Genomic DNA, 20,256 nt, shown 5'->3' on the forward strand with positions numbered 1-20,256 from the left:
TCACATGTCAGACAAAAAACTGAAACTTTTATAATGGAAATTTAATTATAGTACAATTTTTGCCAGTTGTCGTTCCAAAGTCATCTATAATTATGCTCAGGTCATCAAAAGTTATTTTTTTCATTTACTTGGCCAAATGTGCCAGTAACACATTGGTTCATCCTCTCAAATTCAACACTATACAACAGTAATTAAGAAAATTACAGATTTTTTTTTATTTTTTAAGCTAATTGCAAACAAAATATCTGCAGAAATAGTCAAAACAAAGAGCAACTGACAGACAATTTGATTTTTGTTTCCAAAGAACATAAATTTTTAGAAATGAAAACGCACTTCTGCATGTCAGGAGTAAACACTTATTATTGCTTTTTTGTTTTACATGCATTTTTCCATATGATAATTCTAAAAGATAACAGTCCACTATAAACATAATTTTCTACTGCAAAATTTTGGCACCAAAACACCTTCAGAGAGCTTTTTGAAAATTCTGAATCATGAACTAACAAATGAAACTGAACTCTCCCTTTCCCAAAAGAAAGCTCTCCTCTCTCCTTCCAGGAAGTGGATCAAGTTTAATGGAATGAGTAAGCATGAACTAAATACATAGATAGTTGTTAATAAATTTTAAAGAATAACAAGTGTGCTCAAATGATGGTATATATTGAAAGACAGCTAAATGCAGACATCAGAAGTATAAATTTGAAAATACAATTGTTAAAACTATTCGAGATGGTTGGGCATACTGAAGTGCAAGAGCCACAAATCACTAACTTCACTGGCAGTTTGATTTTAATCTCCACTATTTGTCTTTTAATAATGCTAGGCAAAGCATTTCCCAATTTTATTTCTTGTTCCTTCTTAGAGATTTAAGTTAGTATTTCCTTGCTGAATGCTTTCCAGTAAAATTTTTTATTTCCTGGGCCAGAATTCATCTAACCATGTAGATACAGAGTAGAAAAAAAAAAAAAAGAATATAGAGCAACTTTCCTTATTCATATATTTCTGGCTTCTTAAAGAGTCTGGAAGAATCTCAGCTCCATGGGGATGCCCCTCTCTGCCTAAGCAACACATTCAGTAGCAATTAGATGGATTACCAAAAAAACCTATTTTTTTACATCTATAGAAGCTGAGGTGTAGTGCTCTGTGAACTGTGTCAACTTTATTTTTGTTGTAAACAGAAATGTGATGCACTTTTGCTCACCATGAGAGATCCTTGGACTGTAGGACAGCATTACCTGTGCTATTTATAGCATTGCACCAACCTAGTACCCTGAAGAGGGAGAATTTTTTTTCTCCAAAATCAGGATATTTCTTCATCAGGATCTGCCCCGATTTCAGGTCTCAAACTTGACGCATAGTCCATAGTCTAGGCTACAAAGTTGTAACTGAACTTCACAGACAAAAGTAACTCCAGAAAAGCCAGAACTCAGCACCAGCTTTTCTTCCTGGGAACCTTTAGGAGGTTGGACTGAATTCTGCATACAACTCTACATTTGCAAAACAAACAGTGATTTTTGGTTTGCAAAGCCAAAATACCTCCCAAGCACCGACAAAAACTGGAAGCACCTGAGTGGTGTCATTGTTCATTTTCCTTTGAAGTGAGGTAAAACTAATACACCATTCTTTCTAAAAACCTTTGATACTACTTTTTTCATAATTTGAAAAAAACCCTCAAACTACTAAAAGGTTTAAAAAACTAAAGCATCTTCGTGTTTCTACATAATTCCTGGATGTTTCCTGCTTCATAGACACTTCAATAGAATTGTATAGTTATGTGTTTTTAAAGCTGGCCAAAGCTGCTGGGCAAGATAGCACATGGTCTAACAGTCTCAAACAAAAGAGCAAGCCCTAAAATATTAAAACCAAGGAGCATGCCTGTCTGGTCATCCATTTCCATCTTTCAATACTCTTTAAAACCACTGGCAAATTTCATCCAATAACTTGCTTAAAATTTAAACTGATTTGACACAGTACTGCCAGAATTTAATTCCAGAAGATGAGAGAGCCAAACTTGTGCTCCCATTCAGAAGGCTCAGGGCAGACAAGCAGAAGTCTAACATTGAAGACTCCATCTGACAACATATCTGTGGTTAATTGGGTGCTGCCTCCTGCCATGTAGGTCTGTCATAACGGAAAATGGGATTACCTTCACAAGGTGGTGATATTTAGCAGACAAACCTTTCAGAAATTAGGCCTCTGTTGTCTATGGGACATCCTATTTTCCTGACTCCTAAACAAAAAGGAGTTTTTAGACTCGGCTCAGAAGTTCAAAAGTTCAAGAAACTTTTTTTTTTTTTTTTTAACAAGAAACCTGTCCTTTAGAGCCTAAAATTCCCTTTGGCCATAGGGTTGATACATTCATATGTACATATGAAGGAAAAAGAGACGGAGAGAGATGTGTGTGTGTGTCTGTATATACACATACACACTCTTTGACACACACAGTTATTCTTTTAGATACAAACTGAAGTAAATGTATTTTGGTCACTTCAAATGTATAAAAGATTTTGCTTTGGTTTTGGATAAGACCAAGTCAGAGGAAAAGCCATACTCTCCTGTCTCATTTGCTCAAGTTTTTGCTGAAAGATTAGCATAATTAAAAATGAAGTTTGCCTATGAATGGAAGACAGTATGGTGTAACTGTACGTGAGAATTGGAATAGCTGATGTAAGAACTGGCCTCAGAAGAGGGGAGAAAGTGCTCATCCTAAAGTTGGTAAGGATAAATTTCAAGGCACCCATGGAACTTCACTGGAAAGGCACAGAATGCCCTTTCCTGTTATTTTTAATTGCTTTTAATAACAGAGTACCAATGCATTCATTTAACTCTGCAGTAATAATACACTTCTGAAAAGAGAGATCCAAAGCATATATGAAACAGCTTATACTTCATTTGTTCAGAACAGAGTTGATATAAGGAATGCCCTAATAGTATTTTTTACAAGTATTTACAAGTATTTATAGTTCACCACTTCTATTAAAGGTGCCCACATAGCAGTCTTTTATTTATAACCACTACACTCCCAGCTTGCCAGGTTTTTCTCCATAACAAGAAATTCTTCCTGAATTGAAGTCGGGTACAGTAACTGAGTGTGTGTTTTTTGAGCTTATCCTTGTAACTAATAAGAGACTGCAACAAAGACTGGAGATGAAGATATGTCACAGGAGAAATCATATTATCTACTTTTCTTTAAGGGTCATTATGCTTTCTTCACATTCCCTCCACCTGGCAGATGTGAAATTATTAATTTTGCCCCTCAGGTTTGCTCTAAGTTAGTGAAGGTTCATTTGTCTCAAAGAGCAGGTTAATTTCTTCCTCTGCAAATGTTTTGAAATGGGAATCTATTAAAGTGAAGAAGTAAGTCTCCATTTATATGACTGCTTTTCACACGACCAAAGACATGGCAGTTCTTTTTACATACTCTGTTTCCACCCCCATATTAACCCAGCTCTGTCAGGAAAGAATCCTAAATGCTTCTCCTTATTCTAATGAGGAGCTTCTCAAAACAAACCGATCTGACAGCCAGGTTTCACGCTCTGTGTCCTTACCAACACTAGATTGTGTCTATATTCCTTCTATAGTTCAGCACACGTGTCAGAAAGAGATCCAACAGACCTACATATTTGCAGTTTTCCTGTCCTCTTTTTTTCCCTCCCCTTCATGTGATGGTGAATGAAAATGTTCTGTTTCTCAAGTGAGATCTCTGGATGCTCTATCTAACCAAAAACTATTTATTTGGGGACCAATGGAGACACATAAATGCAGGCATTAGTAATTTCTATGGAATGCCAGTTCTCTTGGTTGCTAATACTAGGAGAAGTTTTTGTGCTCACAGACTGAAAATTCACTGAATGGAGAACCAACCTGTGATGTCCCCTGCAAGAGAAAGACACATTTGGGATGAAAGGGCAGATACTGATGGTGTTTATTTCCTAAAAGAAAATGCTTTGGTTTTACTATCACTGGAAACCACAAATCTAGAGAAGCATCCAGAACAATGTAGTGGGACTCAAACTTTTGTCTGTGATAAAGTCTTTCCATCACACTGTACCACTGTTTATACAGCTTCAGGGAAGGACAGGAATACAGTGGAAAGATCATGATACATCCCTGCTTATTAAAGCAGAGTCTAGGAGAATTTGACACCATGGTGACAGCTTCTCTTCCCAGATTTTGACAGAAACTTGGAATCACAGAACAGCTGAGGTAGGAAGGGTCTGGTTCATCTGGTCCAGCCCTCACTGTACACCACTCTTGCTCAACCAGCACCAACTACAGCATCTTGTATGATGCCCAGATAACTTTTGAGTATCTCCAGTGCTCTTTCCTCACCTACAAAGCCATCTCATCAAAGGAGTTCAGGTTCATCAAGCATGACTTGCCCTCCGTGAATCCATGCTGACTAATCCTGATCATGTTTTTGTCCCTTGTGTGCCTGGAAACGGTTTCCAAGATTGGTTGTTCCATCATCTTCCCAGGGATTATGGTGAGATTGTCCAGACTGTAGTTCTTTGGGTCTTCCTTTTTGTCCTTCCGGAAGAAAGGAGTGGCATTTATTGCAGTTGCATTCACTGGCTTTGTTTGGTGTTCTTCTTTTTTTTTTGTTTTCAGGAACTTAAAAGGACTCCTAGGGGAAATTCTAGACTGTGAGATAAGGAGGGAGAGAACTGGACTTAAAGAGACTTTTATATGGGAGGAATTTGGATTATCTGGGTTTTTCTCAGCCCAAAATCCCCAATAACACAAGGGGAGGCTGTTCTGTAACACGGCATCAGAGAAGTCATCTCAGTAAGTAACACCTTGTGTGCTTCTTTCCAGACAAATGGCTGCCAAAGAAGAACTTTCATATACTAGTCAGTGCTGAAAATCATTTGTGTTTTATGAAGGGCCCCTTCCAAGAAGATGCATTTCTGTTTTGCTTCTCCATCAGAAGTTAAGTGAGCAGTGATGCACACACATGGACATGTATCTCATGATGCAGTATTTTCCTGAAATTCTATTAAAATCCTTCAGTTTACTTCCTGCACATCTGAAAGCTGCAATTCACCTGCTACAGTGCAGAAAATCCAAAACTAGCTTTTACCCTTAGGAGAAAGTGCCCTTATATGAGCTGGTTAGTGTATCAGAAAGGCATTTAGAAAAAAAGGACAATACAGTAGGATCCTACTTTCGTAACAAAATCATAAATAAAATATAAGTTCATTGTGGACTTCTAGTTCTGATAAATCAATGTAACTTCCTACTAAAGTTTATTACAGTTTCAGGTTAGGAATGGTGACTTTAGAAATATCATGGAACTCTTCAATGGAAAATAAAATGGTGCAATATCTGCAACCCTCCTCCTCAGGGTTCAGGTGTCTCTGACCTGAGGTCTAGCTCTAATATAACACACCTGCAAAAACCTTGGTTAAAACTTCTGAAGAAAATTGCTAGGAGAAAGAGCTGTGGAAAAAACCTGCAGTATGGCTTCAAGTTGACATTGTGCTATGATCACAAAACCAAGCAACGTTAAGACTTTTTTATATGCCTGAAAAAACGTCTACACAGGCAGTTCTCCAAGGTATAGCAACGAGAAGGAATAACTTAATTCCCTGTGACACTAAGATCCTTCCTCTTTTCTTGAAACAAAAAGGTCAAAAGATCAAAGTCTTACAGGACCGATAAAGGCAGCTGCCATTTCAACGTAGAGAAGTTCTTAGGAAGGAACTCATCTTTCCTAATAGTGATATAGAATGGGGAAGGGCATGGAAGTCAGCAGAAAGCACCACTGAGTTTCAAGAGAGGCTAGGGCACCAACACTGACAAAAGAAAAAACTAACTAGAGAATTAATAACAAAAGGATGCGGGAGGGTAGAAAACAGGGAAAACCAACTGCAAAACTGACTTTTTACTCAGAATGTTGTACACAAGACTGTCCATCCTGTAGGACCTGAACAGTGTGCCATGTCATGGAGCAGGAAGAAAGTGGTGGCACTGAGTACTGTCCAACATACCTGAGCACACTGAATTTACATGCAGGGTTCAAGACAGTTCCTGGCCTGTACCATCTGCCCAGAGATACTTCCACCTGGTGCAACCTGATGCAGCTCTTAACTGATCAGAGGGAAGAGGATACTCATTCCATCATTGTATTCTGACACATGAAGGTTTTTTTCACAATGCCAGTGGATGCCACTGGGCAGCACAGAACTAGTGAAATAATTTTGAGACCTTGGAATATTAACCAGCTGAAGCCAAAGCAAAGAGCAAACTGAGAAAACTGAAGATTATTCTTTTTCAAGAGTGGGGATTTAAAGAGTTCCTCTGCTCTGTTCTTCCAGATTGTAACAAGCCTTCTAGGAGTACCAGACATTTTATAACAAACCTGCAGCAGGGTTTCAAGTGCTCAGTTGTACTGGGAGTAACAGCTTTCCTCCTGACAAGCTCAGGTGATGGGGTAGAAGAGACAGCAAAACCAACTATGTTTAAAACATTCCTGTTATTTCACTGTATGAAAATTATTGGTTAGATTGACAGTGATTGTTTTTGCAAATACTCCAGGGCAGTAATTGTGTCTTAACACAAAGAAGTAGAGATCTGGCTGTTCAAAAAACTCCACAGTTTGGGGATAATTCATCAGAAGATTCTTTCATAGCAGTCTTTTTTATTTATTTTTTATTTTCTTAAATTCCAGTAGAGTTTTCTAGCTCAGTAAAGGAAAATATGCTAATTTTCAGAAATTATGCCAAATGTCACAGTGGAAAAAAAAAAATATGAGAAAAAGAAAACAACTTTCCCTAGGGGGCCTTAACAATCCCCTCCCTTAGCAGGAGGGAGGATTTTATTCTAACGTTTCTTCCTAAGGTAGCTGTCTTCAAGACGTATCTGTTCACCAGCAGATTCAAGGAACAACATAAATTAGAAAAAATGTCTCCTAATAGAGGGGCCATAGCAAAAAAGAGAAAAAAATTGCAAGAGCTCATTTAGCAGTTCTGCATTATTCAGGTGTGTTTTAACTGGGGCACTGTCTCACTACCAGAGTGCAGGGACACAGACCAGATCAAGATTTGTATCACGCAATGCATGTCAAAGACAAAACACGCTGGAAAGCCTTGAAATAAATAATTCTACGCACAGAAATATTGATATGGATAAGAAGAAACTACAAAACACAGTCTAGCTTATTAATCCTTCAACATATCTACTTTAGTTTTACTATGGACAGTTCTACTGGTTTTGGGTCCGACTGGGTCTCATCAGGAACAATAGTGACAGGACAAGAGGGAACAGCTTCAAACTGGAAGTAGGTTTAGATCAGGTATTAGGAAGAAATTCTTTACTGTAAGGTGAGGCACTCAAACAGGTTGCCCAGAGAAGTTGTGGATGCCCCATCCCTGGCATTCTGTATTCTATGTTCACAACACCACATGAGATGGTTGTGGGGAGAGGGAGCTTTGAGCATGGAACAGGTGATTTACATTCCAGACAACCTCGGAAGGCCTCCATTTCACACCTTAAAATGAGAAAAACCCCTTTTTCTGAGTCTGATTGGTTCATCATGGCCAAAATCCATTAAACTCCTTCAAACCTGAACTCCACACTCCAGGTTAAATCTAATCCAGACCTGAATGTAATTCTTTGGCTTTCCTGAGAATTACACTGAAAGAGCACTTACATTTCCATTATATTTCATCAAAAGGAAACAATGCACTTTCTAAACTGGCAACTGCTCCAGTGAGTGTGATGCAACCAAGTCTGGAGAGATCTTTTTTCCTTGCATTCTAATTATAGCTGCTTTTATTTAGTAAAGTTACAGATAAGACTTGTCTATTACAAGCCTCTGAAATCTCATTTTGCTAAAATGAAAACATATTTCAAATGCTTTGGAGAACTATTAAGATTATTGAATGCCTAGCATACTGCTTCAAGTCTCCAAGTAGTTCACTATCTTCCCCTAGGGAACAGGCAAGCAGCATGCAATTATCACAGTAATTAAAAAGGTGCAATGATTCTTCTCTTAAAGACTCCTGTTTTATTAATTCTATGGTATGCTTTGGAGACTGGCATTATTTTACTCCTACCCAGCTTAATTATACCGTCATTAGTTTATCAGCATCTCTTTTTAAACCCTTGGGCCAGTTATTAGCATGTCACTTGCTAACAGTTAACCAATAACCACTACACCTTCAAAGCAGGGTCCTCGCTATAAAAAAGCCAATTTGTAGAGACAGATTTAATATCATCATTCAATTTACATTTTTCAGTCATTCAACTTTCTGCTTTTAATTTAAGAAGGTTACTGTTTAGTTTAATGAAAACACAAATAATTCTGATGTATTACAAGACGTTACCAGGTAATAAAACACTTCCAGTACACAGTGGTTTATGAAACTAAATGCATGTTTTAAAACTCAACAGTATGTACCACTGAGAAGAACAGAAAGCATATGATATTCTTAAATATAACTAAAATTCTGGATATCACTCTCTACTAAGTCTGGCTGAGGTGGAGTTAAATTTCTTTCATAGCAGCCTGTGTGGTGCTGCATTTTGGATTTGTGACTAATCCAATGTTGGTAACACACCAGTGTTTTAAATGTGCTTGCACAGCCTCAAGGCTTTCTTTTTCCCACTCTACTCCTCCAGCAAACAGACCAGAGGTGGACAAGAAGCTGGCAGGGGACACAGTAGGGACTGCTGTGGCCCCTGTGACAGTATGGAACATCCCTGACCAAAGGGATGTCCCATATCATACAATGTCTCAGTCAGAAATCAAAGCCCAAGGAAAACAGGAGGAAATGGGGATGTTAATTGTTACTCTGTTTGTATTGTCAGGTAACCAGTGTGTATGCCAAGGTACTACTTCCCAGCAAGTGGATAAAGATCTGCCAGCCCATGAGAAACAGTAATTTCCTTTTTCCCTTTTCTTCCAAGTGCAGTTTTGCTTCACCTATTACACTATCTTTATGTCAATCCATGAGTCTTTTTGCCTTCCTATTTTCTCCCTGTCCCGTGGCCGAGGTGACTGAGTGGCTACTTGGCTACTGCCTGGTGTCAATTTGCCACACCCCATAACCCTGCAGGACAGACAGGCTCACTTACTCAGCACCCAGTACTGCATTAACTGATCATACAAGCAGATGAAAAAAACTATTAAAAAAACTGTTTTAATTTTAGAATAACTTGAAATACTTTTGTATTAAATACGTACTTACCTAGCAGACATTTACATTATTATGAAGGGCATAGTGACCCAGAAACCCTCCTGAAGGGAACTATATTTCATTTTTATGCTTCACTTTTGACTCAGATGAAGTTATCTTAGTGTAGGAGAGAAAATCTTATAAATACTAAATACTTAACTATTATTATAACTTAGCTATACTGCTTTTTGGTACTTTTCATTAAATGCTTCTTTCCAGTAATGAGATGAAGAAAAATACCAAAATAACATCAAAGAGTTAGTACTTGTATAAGTTTGCACCTTCACAACATAATAGTGGGATTCTGACAGCAACTATATTTCATTTTGTGTTTGACATCACACCAATTCAATTCAACTGAAATGACATTTACTCACTGACAGGTGGCCAGGTGACTTTACAAAAAGTATATGCAATGGAAATACATTATTTCTGTTTAAGTATGTCATTTTTCCTATTAAAAAGGCAAGTAAGACCAAGTCATTCTTTAAAAGACTAGGAACAATAAGCTAGTAGTACTTGTTACTCCCATTTTCTCTAGCTACATTCCTGCCTATCTTCCATCAGCTTTACAGCAGCAGCGAGATGATTCAAAATACTGGGGGAAAATACTAATGACCAAAGAAAATCCAGGTCACAGTATCCTCTATTATTTTCTGAGCAGCTAAATCCCAAACTAATATCACTGCCAGTCTTACTGAAAATTACTGTAATATTGCTTTTGCATAATAGGTGAACTTTGTATGTTATTACAATCAGAGGCCAGCTCTATTAATTATAACATCCAAAACAGGAGCCAAGATTGCTACAGTGCACCAGAAATTGCACTGTCTCATTTAGTAGAGAGACACGCTGTCAGTCACTCAAGAAAGCAGACCTTTGCTAAACCTCATCTGCTAATTGAGACTCAACAGGTAATGCTTTTGCTGTTACACAGGATCTCTTTCCACTTTATCTACAAGTTTGATATAACTGACATTGAAAAAACAAAAGTATGCACAGTCATGATTTCATCTACAATCTACAGTGGCACTGAAGGTTGCTTTCAAGGTCACTGCAGCTGGAAAATGTTAATAGGTTATACTTAAAACCATTCAGTCTTAATTCCCGCAAACTGCTGGTTTAAGACAGTAAAATCTGCTAGTGAATTAAGAAAGACGCTATCACCTTGGATATCAACTTTCCTATCACCTTGGAGTACTCACCAGCACATTTTGTTCTTGTTTTGAGAGCTGGGCCAGGAGATCCTGTTCCTCCTTCACCTGGTCTTGTAAGTAATACACTGATTTCATATTCTGTATCAGGATCCAGGTGCCCAATCTTATAGCTTGTGGAGTCCACGGGTTGTATGTCATACCAGCTTCCACTTGAAGTTCGATACTCAACTTCTCTTTGGATAATGGGCCCATCCCCATTGATGGAATTGGCATTCAGCTGTATCCAGAGGTAAGTTGCACCGACTGAGGACAGCTGAGGTGGAGCAATGGGAACTGGTGGCTCTGAAACACAGCAAGTTACAGTAACAAGCTAAGATTACACTTGCATTTTTTCTGCTGCTAAAACATTCAAATAAGCAACGGGTTTTGTACTACATTGGAGTTAAGACTGCATGAAAATATGGATATGAAGAAATCATCACTACAGACTGATTTATTTTCATTAAACTGCAATATTCAGATTCTTTTGCTTATGCACTTGGAGATTTTAACCTGAAGCTTTTGGTTTATACCACCTAACTTCAAACCAGGTGCAAATGGAATTCTATTCACTAGACACTCCATGGCAACATCCAATTTAAAAAGAAAGATAATCTCAGGTTTTCTCATACAAATACAGTTCTTACTGGATATTAATATTAATCCTACTCAAAACTTTTTTTTAAAGCTAAAATTTATGTTGTAGCTTATCCTTACATGTAATCAGAACAGGAATTTCTGCACAAAAAATTTATTAATTATTTTTCATGTACTTAACTACTCAGCCTTCATATTTTCATACTTCTGTGTAAACAGAATAAGTGCAGTAATTTTTCAAGTGGAATACTTTGGTTCAACTTAAAGAGCTTCTAAATGAAAGCTGGGGGATTTCTTGAATTTTTACTAGGAGTCTGTTTCTACCTCACGTAATGGCTACTTTCACTAACTACCACACTGAAACAGTACCCAGAGCAAGCATGCATGTGATATCCTGATAGTTTGGATTCTAAAGATTTCAAAAGTGACCAAAATTTTAAACCCACTTTTATTTGCTATGTGATGGGCATCTTCTTTTAAATTAGACTGCAGAAGTAATTTGCAGATATCATCTTTATTTAAAGGTAAATAACAAATTCTTTTTTCCCCTACTGGTTAAATTACTCTGCTGTTTTATGCATCACATCTGAAAAAAAATTCACCTTCCCATTGGTCAAATATATCCAAGTAGAATGAAAGCAAGTCACTGTAATAAGGCACTGTTTGATCCTGTATTCTCAACATATCTATCAGCAAACACTGCCACCTTCTTAAGGCTACATAGAATATGTAATGAACGCAGGACATCTGTCTTCCCTAAGCTTTAGATTCAGATTTATCCTCTTCTGCTAACCATTTCCCTCTGTGTTGGGATACAGGTAGTCAAGCAGACAAGAAGCTGAATTTACATATTTCATCATTTTGTCATGGTCTTCAAAGTCACAGTTAAAGCAAAGAACATAAAAGAATGAAGCAAAAGGGAGAAAGGATCTCTGGGAAGCATTCAGTATTTGCTGAGAAACAGCAGATTTGCTATTTTAACAAACATGTAATTATCCTACAGTATGCTACCTTTTTTCATTTACAGAAAGAGTAACTCAGAGCACTAAGTACACTGAAGATTAGCAATGCCTTAGATAGATGGTATTTCTAATTAGCAGTGTACACTTGAATGAAAGCTTCGATCTGTGCAATGCGTTAGCAATGGCTGAAATACAACACTACAAACCAGCCAACACAGGCATCCTCACTGTGTGTTTTCATCTTAACAAAACTAAGTGATTACTAGCATGAAGAACACAATAAAAAAGGGCAACAAACCAGAACATCTCTTAAGATATTTACTAATTATTACTAAGTTGAATAGACATAAAAATAGCTTAATATATTGTGGTAGATTCCAGGATATAAAGAATATTGTTTAGATTTTCAAATCAGCAGTGAAAAGCACTGTTTTATGTCAACAGCAATATATGGCAAACTGATGTCATTGTTCAGTTAGTTTAAAAATTTAAAAATGTAAAAATTTTTTTTGAAGTATTTAAAAATACTGCAGTTTTATTGAAACTATTCTTCCTAAAGTATATAAACTATGGCTTCATACAGTGATAGTATGTCTGGAAACAGTTCTGACTTGACTCAAAATGATTTAGCATCAATTTAAATCATTAGGCTGTTTTGTGAACCAAGACCTGAAATGGAACTTTTATAGAGCATCCTAAGGCATTTACTTAGCCATGCTGAAAGAACAGTTAATTACTTCCAAGTTTCAAATGCTACTAAAGGCTGTTGAAGTGCCATTCAAAATGCAAACTCAGGAGTTAGGTCACTAAGGTTAGTGATTACACCAATTCATTCCAAATATTACAAGTACTCGAAACAGACAGTATTTTATTGTCTTTTTATACCTCAGGGCATGTTTTTCATTTCTCTGGGACCACAATGAAAAAAGTTAATTCAAGTTGCATTATTTCAGAAAAGCCTGCATGTACTGCAGTTTGATACTATTAACATAGTTTAATACCAAAAGTTACCTTCTTACCAGAGATCGAGACTACCTAAAATCAACCTTTCATTACAAATATAATGCTTATATGATTGGTTAAAAACTCAGTTAAGCAGATTCTCTAACAGAAACATTATATATCCAAATATAATGAACTGATTTCACGACTGAAGTATGAAATGTATTCCTCCATCTTTTTAATTTATTCTTTCTTTAGATGGAATAATTTAATTTTTAGCATGCTGAGGAGTTTGAATCACTTAGTCAAGTAAGTACCACACTGCAGCTCTACTGTCACTAAAAGCAGTTCTACTAGTAGCCACTGAGGTAGTCTCAATTAAATACTATGCAAATTAATACCTTCATCAAATGATACAATAGACTTGAGATTTTAGAGCTGTGTATGTTATAGGAAGGATTTTCAACTGACAGCAGAAACAAGTTTGTAGCAGTGGCTGTTTAGTACAATGACTTATCTTAAAGAGGAGTTCTTCCTTGCACATCTCTCCTGAAGCAAGTGCACAAAGCTGTTCAGTACTGCAAAATCCTTTTAAATGTACACTTTTAAAACAGAATATTAATTGAAACAAAAGAAGGTAAGTTGATCCATATTTCAAATGTTATGCTTTTTAGACTTTGGACAGACATGTGACCTCTTCTTGAATTCTCTGACAAATGACAACAGGCACAGACCCTTAGAGAAAGGTAGCTTTAGTGGCTACCTTACAGAGCCAGGGGTCTGCAGGTGACAGCTTTAGGCAGGTGCTCCCAGGTCACCCTACATAAATGGATCATTTATATTAAACATGAGAAAAAGACAGACTTTATGACCAAGAGCAGCCCTTCTCTTACACAGAGGATAAAAACAAATGCAGCCATACATGCATGTAAGCTATTTATTCTTATGCACTTCTTTATTAATTGAAAACACACTTAAAACTGCAACTCCTTCACTTAAACTGCTTTGTACTGAGATTATACAAATTTTCCAAACATTTTCTACAACATCCTAACATCTTTTGCTTTGTAGTTCTTTTAAAATTTTAATTGGGAGGGGAAAGGCATCACACTGAGATGCCAGTGGAGATAATGTAAATCTCTATGATTTAAGTGAGTTAAAGAAGACAAAAACAAGACATTTCTTCTCTGTGGCTCAGAATCACTTCCTTGAAAAATGACAAAAATCTACTCCCTCATTTTTTGCAAAAGCAGGAATGCGTATATGTTTATCTTCCCCTCTTTGTCACAGAATCATAGAATCATAAAGGTTAGAAAAGACCTCTAAGATAATCAAATCCAACCTTTGACCCAACACCACCATGCCAACTAAACCATAGCACTAAGTGAATGCTTTCAGGGATGGAGACCCCCACCACCTACCTGGGCAGCCCATTCCAAAGTTTAACCATCCTTTCAGTGAAAAAATTCTTCCTGATGTCCAACCAAAATCTCCCTGGGAAAGTTGGAAGCTATGACCTCTTGTCCTGTCTCCTGATGCCTGGGAGAAAAGGCTGACCCCCACCTGGCTACAGCCTCCTATCAGGTAGCTGTAGAGAGCAATAAGGTCCTCTCTGAGCCTCCTTTTTATCCAAGATAAACACCCCTGGCTGCCAGCTGGTCCTTCTATAACTGACCCTCCAGACTCTTCACCAGCTCTGTTGCTCTTCTCTGGACTCCAGCACCTCAATGTCTTTCCTGTAGTGAGGGAACCAGAACTGGACACAGCACTCAAGGTGTGGCCTCACCAGCGCTGAGTACAGGGGGACAATCACTGCCCTGTTCCACCTGGCCACATACAGACCAGGATGCCACTGGCCTTCTTGGCCACCTGGACACACGCCGGCTCAGATTCAGCTGGCTGTCAACCAGCACCCCCACATTTTTCTCCCCAGCTTTTAGTGCTTATGTAGTTCCAATTTTCACCTACCTTTCCTCTCATTTCAAAACACCTCCCAGCTTGCCTTTCCTTTCAGTCCCAGCACAAATAACCTCATCTGGGTATGCAGCTTCTTGTTCTTGCACTCCTCACTACCCACATCGCTATCCATCACCATTTTACTCTCAAAGTACAAGGATTCAGCAAGGTGGAGGACTGTATACTAAAAGCATACAAATGCTGACCTCACTGGTCTTGATTCCTGTGCTTGGATCCAGCCTGCCCCAGAAGAGCTCAGATCTCTGCTTGCAATTAAATTCCATACACTGTATCTAGAATTCTGGGGGAATTTGAAAGATTAATTCAAAGAAGTCTCAGGGTCTTGTTGGGTTTTATTTGGTAGTTTGTAAACTAACTGTATTTGAGAACAGATCTTCACAGGAAGAGAGAAAGAGAATTCTTGACATAGTACCCTCCTGAAAAAATATTACTACTTCAAAGTCCAGAGTCTTCAGCACTTTCCTATGACAAGTTTGCTAACATGGATGAACTGTATCAGCTCTTTTGGCTGGAGGTTTTCTCAACACCTCCAAGCTAAGGCACACACCCACACTGAAAAATACAAGTCTCCAGTCATTTTTTTGCCAAAAAATGAGCATATGAAAGCAGGACTTCATGATAGGAATTGTTAGGCAACCATAAAAATAAGTCCTAATGCCAGCACTGTTGGTAAAAAAAGGGGTACAGACAGAGTGATGGATCCAGCATGCAAGGTTAGCTGCAGAGCAAAACCAGATGCCAAGTATGTGTGTATATTTAATGTATGAGAACAACTGATACCACAGATAAGTAATCATTAATATTTTCTTACTCTGTCTTGACGTCAAAATGACTTTGCCCTCCAGAATAAAGTCTTTGCTCTAGAGATCCTGAAGAGGTTTGGTTCTGTTCCCAGTGTTAAATTTTCCATTTGGAAAATGCAGACATTTAAGCTGCCAGCATTACAGATGGCTACCTTTCTATGCCCTTGCTTAAAAACCTAACCAAACTCCTTTTAACCAATTTGACACCTAGGTTTACCTTGTTTGAACTCAATAAGCAGTCTGAACTCTGTAATAATCTGATGTCTGCTAGACAGGCTCATTCTGTTCTCCTAAATCTAATCTGTGTTGGATCTGCCCACTATTAGAAAACTTCAACCTAGGGACCGTATGTAGAACTCTAATTTACTTCACCAAATACATTTAATCAATTCCACCCGACTGTTCTTCTTTTGCTCAATGTTTGATTACTTTTACGTCATCTATTAGATACGGGCTGATGTTTTTTACAATAAGTGGGTTATCTGACAAGGCCAATTTCATGTCTCCTATTAGATAAAGTGACATTTCAATCCAATTCTCTGACAAACTCAGATGAGGATACTGTGCAGTTTGAGCACACACAATGACAAGGCACTTGTCTTTTCAGCCTTTCTTATCAGAACAAACACTCAGGTAAATTGAAAACCTCCCCTTCAGGATTTATTTAAATAGAACAATCAATACTTTATTTCACCGTCCTCTAAAAGGCATATAAGCTAACACAAACAAGTTCTGAAAAAAAAAACCCCTTCCCCCCACCCCTTTTAAAGGCCAGATTAATTGTTCACTGACAGGCAATATTCATGTTTACAATTATTTCATAAGAGAACTGACAGCTCTTTAATTGCGCTTTTTTCCCCCTCCATACTGCTGAAACCTTGCTATAACTTGCTCACCCAGGTAAAACACGAAGAAAATAAGAGAAGAGAATAAGAATGCCTGGCAGTTTCTTACATGTCTTTCATTTTCAAGATTTCATTCCTATTCCTTTGTGATGCCAGGTTTGATTTGCAGCACCTGAAATGAGCAGCCCTTCTGCCCTTTTCAAGAGTTCTGGTACCTGGTCTCCAGTGCCACACAACATCATGCCACAACAGCACTACAAACCTTAAAGATCTTTACACACATAATTGGAATCTACTTAGAATAAGTTCCTATTTAGTGAAACCATGTCTACAGTGAAGTAGAATGAATGTTGTACAGAGCTGTAACCCACTCTACTGTGCAAACATCTCAAAAGCAAACATATTTTGAAAAAAGCCCTATTCCAGTGCAGGATGTACTTTTTGCAACTTGAGTTACAGGTTCAGTAACCAGAATGAAACAGGGCATGGTAATTGTGAAGAACTGATTCTCTCTAACTTAAAAGTGCTCCATTTGACTCTCCTGTCATTCTAGCAATATAATTCCAAGGAAATTCCTCATAAGTCAGTTTAGTTACACCAGCATAAATTAGAAGAGAATTAAATTAATTGTTTGTAAAAAAGAGGAGGCAGTAATTACACCACTGTTTTCACATATACTATTATTAAGCCATCAGCAATTCCTAAGTATACTAAACATCATGAAGTGTGGGCATATGTACATTCTTCATGATTTATGGATGGTAATGGATTAAAAACATATATAGCTGCACTGAAATCAATCCACTATCTTTGAAGTCTGCTAACCGACATTGCAGAAAAGCTACTAAAAATTAGGAAATAAAATTTCTTAATTATATACCATCAAGAAGAAAGGATATTTACTAATTAGCCCCTAATGCTGCTGTTTCAGTACAGTCACGCAACATTTTACAGCCCAATGTTTAAAATGGGTCTTTTTAGGTCAGAAGGAATGACCTGCAGGTGGTCTCATAAAAGCTCCAACACAGGCAATGGGGATTACCATAATTACTTTGCCACTCTACAAGTAGTTAATGGGATTACACCCTAAGGCTATCCACTTGCTCACAGTGCCCAGTGCAAATTTTCTGAAAGAATCTGGGTAAGCACAAATGCTTTAATGATACGCTTCATAATTTCTACTACACCTCAAAAGGAGCACTAATAAATTAAAACACTCTGAATCAAAGAGACTGAGAAAAAATGAACTTCTTTGGCTTCCACAGTAACTCCTCCCTCTGCCTCCTTCAGGCAGTGTTCATTCCTCTTTATTTTCACTGGTGTTAGATCTGAACGATGCTTCATCGTTCCCACCTGGGTTATAGTCCACACTTCCTTTCCTTGCCAACTTTCCTACATATCTATTTTTGGCCACCTACTTTATTTTCTTTTCATGCTAGGACCAAAATAACCTCATTTTTTTCCACCATGCCTTATAATTATATTCTCATCTCACCCACTCTATTTGTTTCTTTTTTCATCTGTCCATTCAAATAGCTCATCTAAGCTTTCATGCTACAATTTGTTTTGTCTTGTTATCTTCATACACCAGTTATTTGCAACATCCTTCTCTTGTCCTGTTTCTCTCCATTTTCTCTACAGCATATTCACTAAAACCCTACTCTTGCTTTTGGAAAATGATTTAGTTTTCATTATGGTTTTCTTGCATCTTCTTCTACTGGTGATGAATTATTCCCCATTCTATTTACATGTAAGTGTTTCCCACAGTTTTTAACAACACGCCTCCATGTATTGAAATATGTGTATTTTATGTGTTCAATTTTTTAAAAACACCCCTCCATATACTGAAATATGGGTATTCTCTGTGTTCACTTTAATGTAAATCTTGCATATTTTGTAGTAAGTATATTTTTAGAATATAATCTCCACAAAGGAGGCAAATACCCATTATTATGTTCATACTTTTAATAAAAGCTTGTGAAGACATACATGTCTAAACAGTGCATTTTGGGGAAATATGTAAAACAGCAATCAACAAGTACCTAGTTAATTAGCCCTGGTTTCTTCTATCACTCCCTTGTTACAGCTGGGTAGACTCTTAAGATTTACATAAGCAAAATCTATTTACTGAACCTCTTATCAAGTTTAACAGGCTATGGGTGACATTCTTACTCCACTAGCAACTGCAAGCCCTGATTCCATCCACTGAGCATGGAAATACGGATTTGTATCGTGAAATACCTTTGACTATCAGTTCTGCATAGTTGGATACACCAACTCCTCCTTCCGTCCGGATCATGCAGCGATAGTTGCCAGCATCCCGCTTCGTGGCATTCACCACACTAAAAAGAGCCACAAATCGTCGGGAGTTGAACACTTTTATGTCCTTCAAAGGTGCATCCCTTACATAAATACCCTAGGCAAAGAAACAAAAATAAAGAATATTTTTAGTCATATTAAAAAAAAAAAAATACTGACAACCAATTTTACTTTTCTCAAGTTCCCCAGGAGGAGATGAAAGATAAATGCAGAAGTCCGTATGTTGTTTTTACTGCCTTCCCATGTGAGTTAAGCCATTCATCTGTAATGTGGGCAACCATTAATCTGTAACAGCTGATTTCAACTCTTTATAGATTAACTAACAGAAAGATTTGAGAGCAATGTAATATTTCCTCTCTTAGATTGTTTTACACAAATATTTAAACTTATTTCTCTTAAAAGAACATGAAACCCAGCATATTCAGTCTGTGCTTTCTCTTCCCTCCCTCCATCTGCTGCTTGGCATATGCATTTTGCACATATATAGTTGCACAGAGACATCAGTGGACAGTTCTCAAATCAGCACCCACACAAGGGGTTATCAGTGACTCAGGTAGAAGAAACTAGGCACAGATTTACCAGGCAAATGACCTGAAGCTGTCTCCACCTCTCACTCCCTCAGCATGACACTGGAAACTGGGCAGTTCTATTTCAGCATAGTGTCTTGCTGTCAATTCAACATATGACACGTACGGCACAAGAAAATGAGCCCTGTGAGAGCTGAGGAGCACAAGGAGTGAAAAAGGGAGGGGAGAAGACAGAAGAGGGCAGAGCTGACAACTTGCCATGTCCTTTGACACAAAGATAATGGCAGAGAGGCTTGGCTCTCAAATCCTCATCAGAACTCATGCTCCACCTGACCATGAAATAGGATACTTGCACTATGAACGCTCAAAAACCTGCAGAAAATGTATAACGATTGAATTATGAAAGCTGCATGAAAAAAAAAAAATCAAACCCACCACCAAAATCTACTGACAACATTAACTCAAACAAGAAAACAAGAAAGATGCACTTTTCATACAATGATATGTATTTCAACAAACTGAAGGCTGCAACCACTATCAAAACATGAAGAAAAACTGGAAAACCCTAACTAGCACTTCACAAAAACCACTCTCTCCAGGAAGGCACAGGCACAGTCTGATGCTACCTAATGACACCAGGTATGTTTAGTGGGTCCTCAAGTCCCCTCTGACTTGAGGAGTTTCTAGCAGGTCAAGGCTCCTGCCCCATTAAGCTTCTGTAAACCACCAACATAGCTGGTGATGTCTGTTTTTCTGCCCTGGAGTTTGTAGTTTGTCCAGCAGGTTTTAAGACGTATAGAAAATACTGATCTCATTTTATTATGTTCTTATTTGCCACTAAATTGGAAGTACCCTTGAAATACCAGTTATAACAAAAGAGTTTTAAACAAGTCACACAAAATTAAA

At 37.7% G+C, this 20,256-nt stretch overlaps 1 protein-coding gene across 11 annotated transcripts in view; it reads right to left on the reverse strand.

Moving 5' to 3' along the window:
- Positions 1-20,256, reverse strand: part of PTPRM (protein tyrosine phosphatase receptor type M) — a 460,837-nt gene that overhangs the window by 274,175 nt on the left and 166,406 nt on the right. For all 11 annotated transcript variants that reach the window (XM_048289399.1, XM_048289394.1, XM_048289392.1 and 8 more), the window contains exons 6-7: positions 18,746-18,920; positions 10,388-10,681 (exon numbers count right to left, since the gene is read on the reverse strand). In XM_048289399.1, the coding sequence (XP_048145356.1) occupies positions 10,388-10,681; positions 18,746-18,920 (469 nt within the window). The remainder of the gene's footprint in view (positions 1-10,387; positions 10,682-18,745; positions 18,921-20,256) is intronic.

This window comes from Corvus hawaiiensis, chromosome 30 (assembly GCF_020740725.1).
Source record: "Corvus hawaiiensis isolate bCorHaw1 chromosome 30, bCorHaw1.pri.cur, whole genome shotgun sequence".
NCBI lineage: Eukaryota > Metazoa > Chordata > Aves > Passeriformes > Corvidae > Corvus > Corvus hawaiiensis.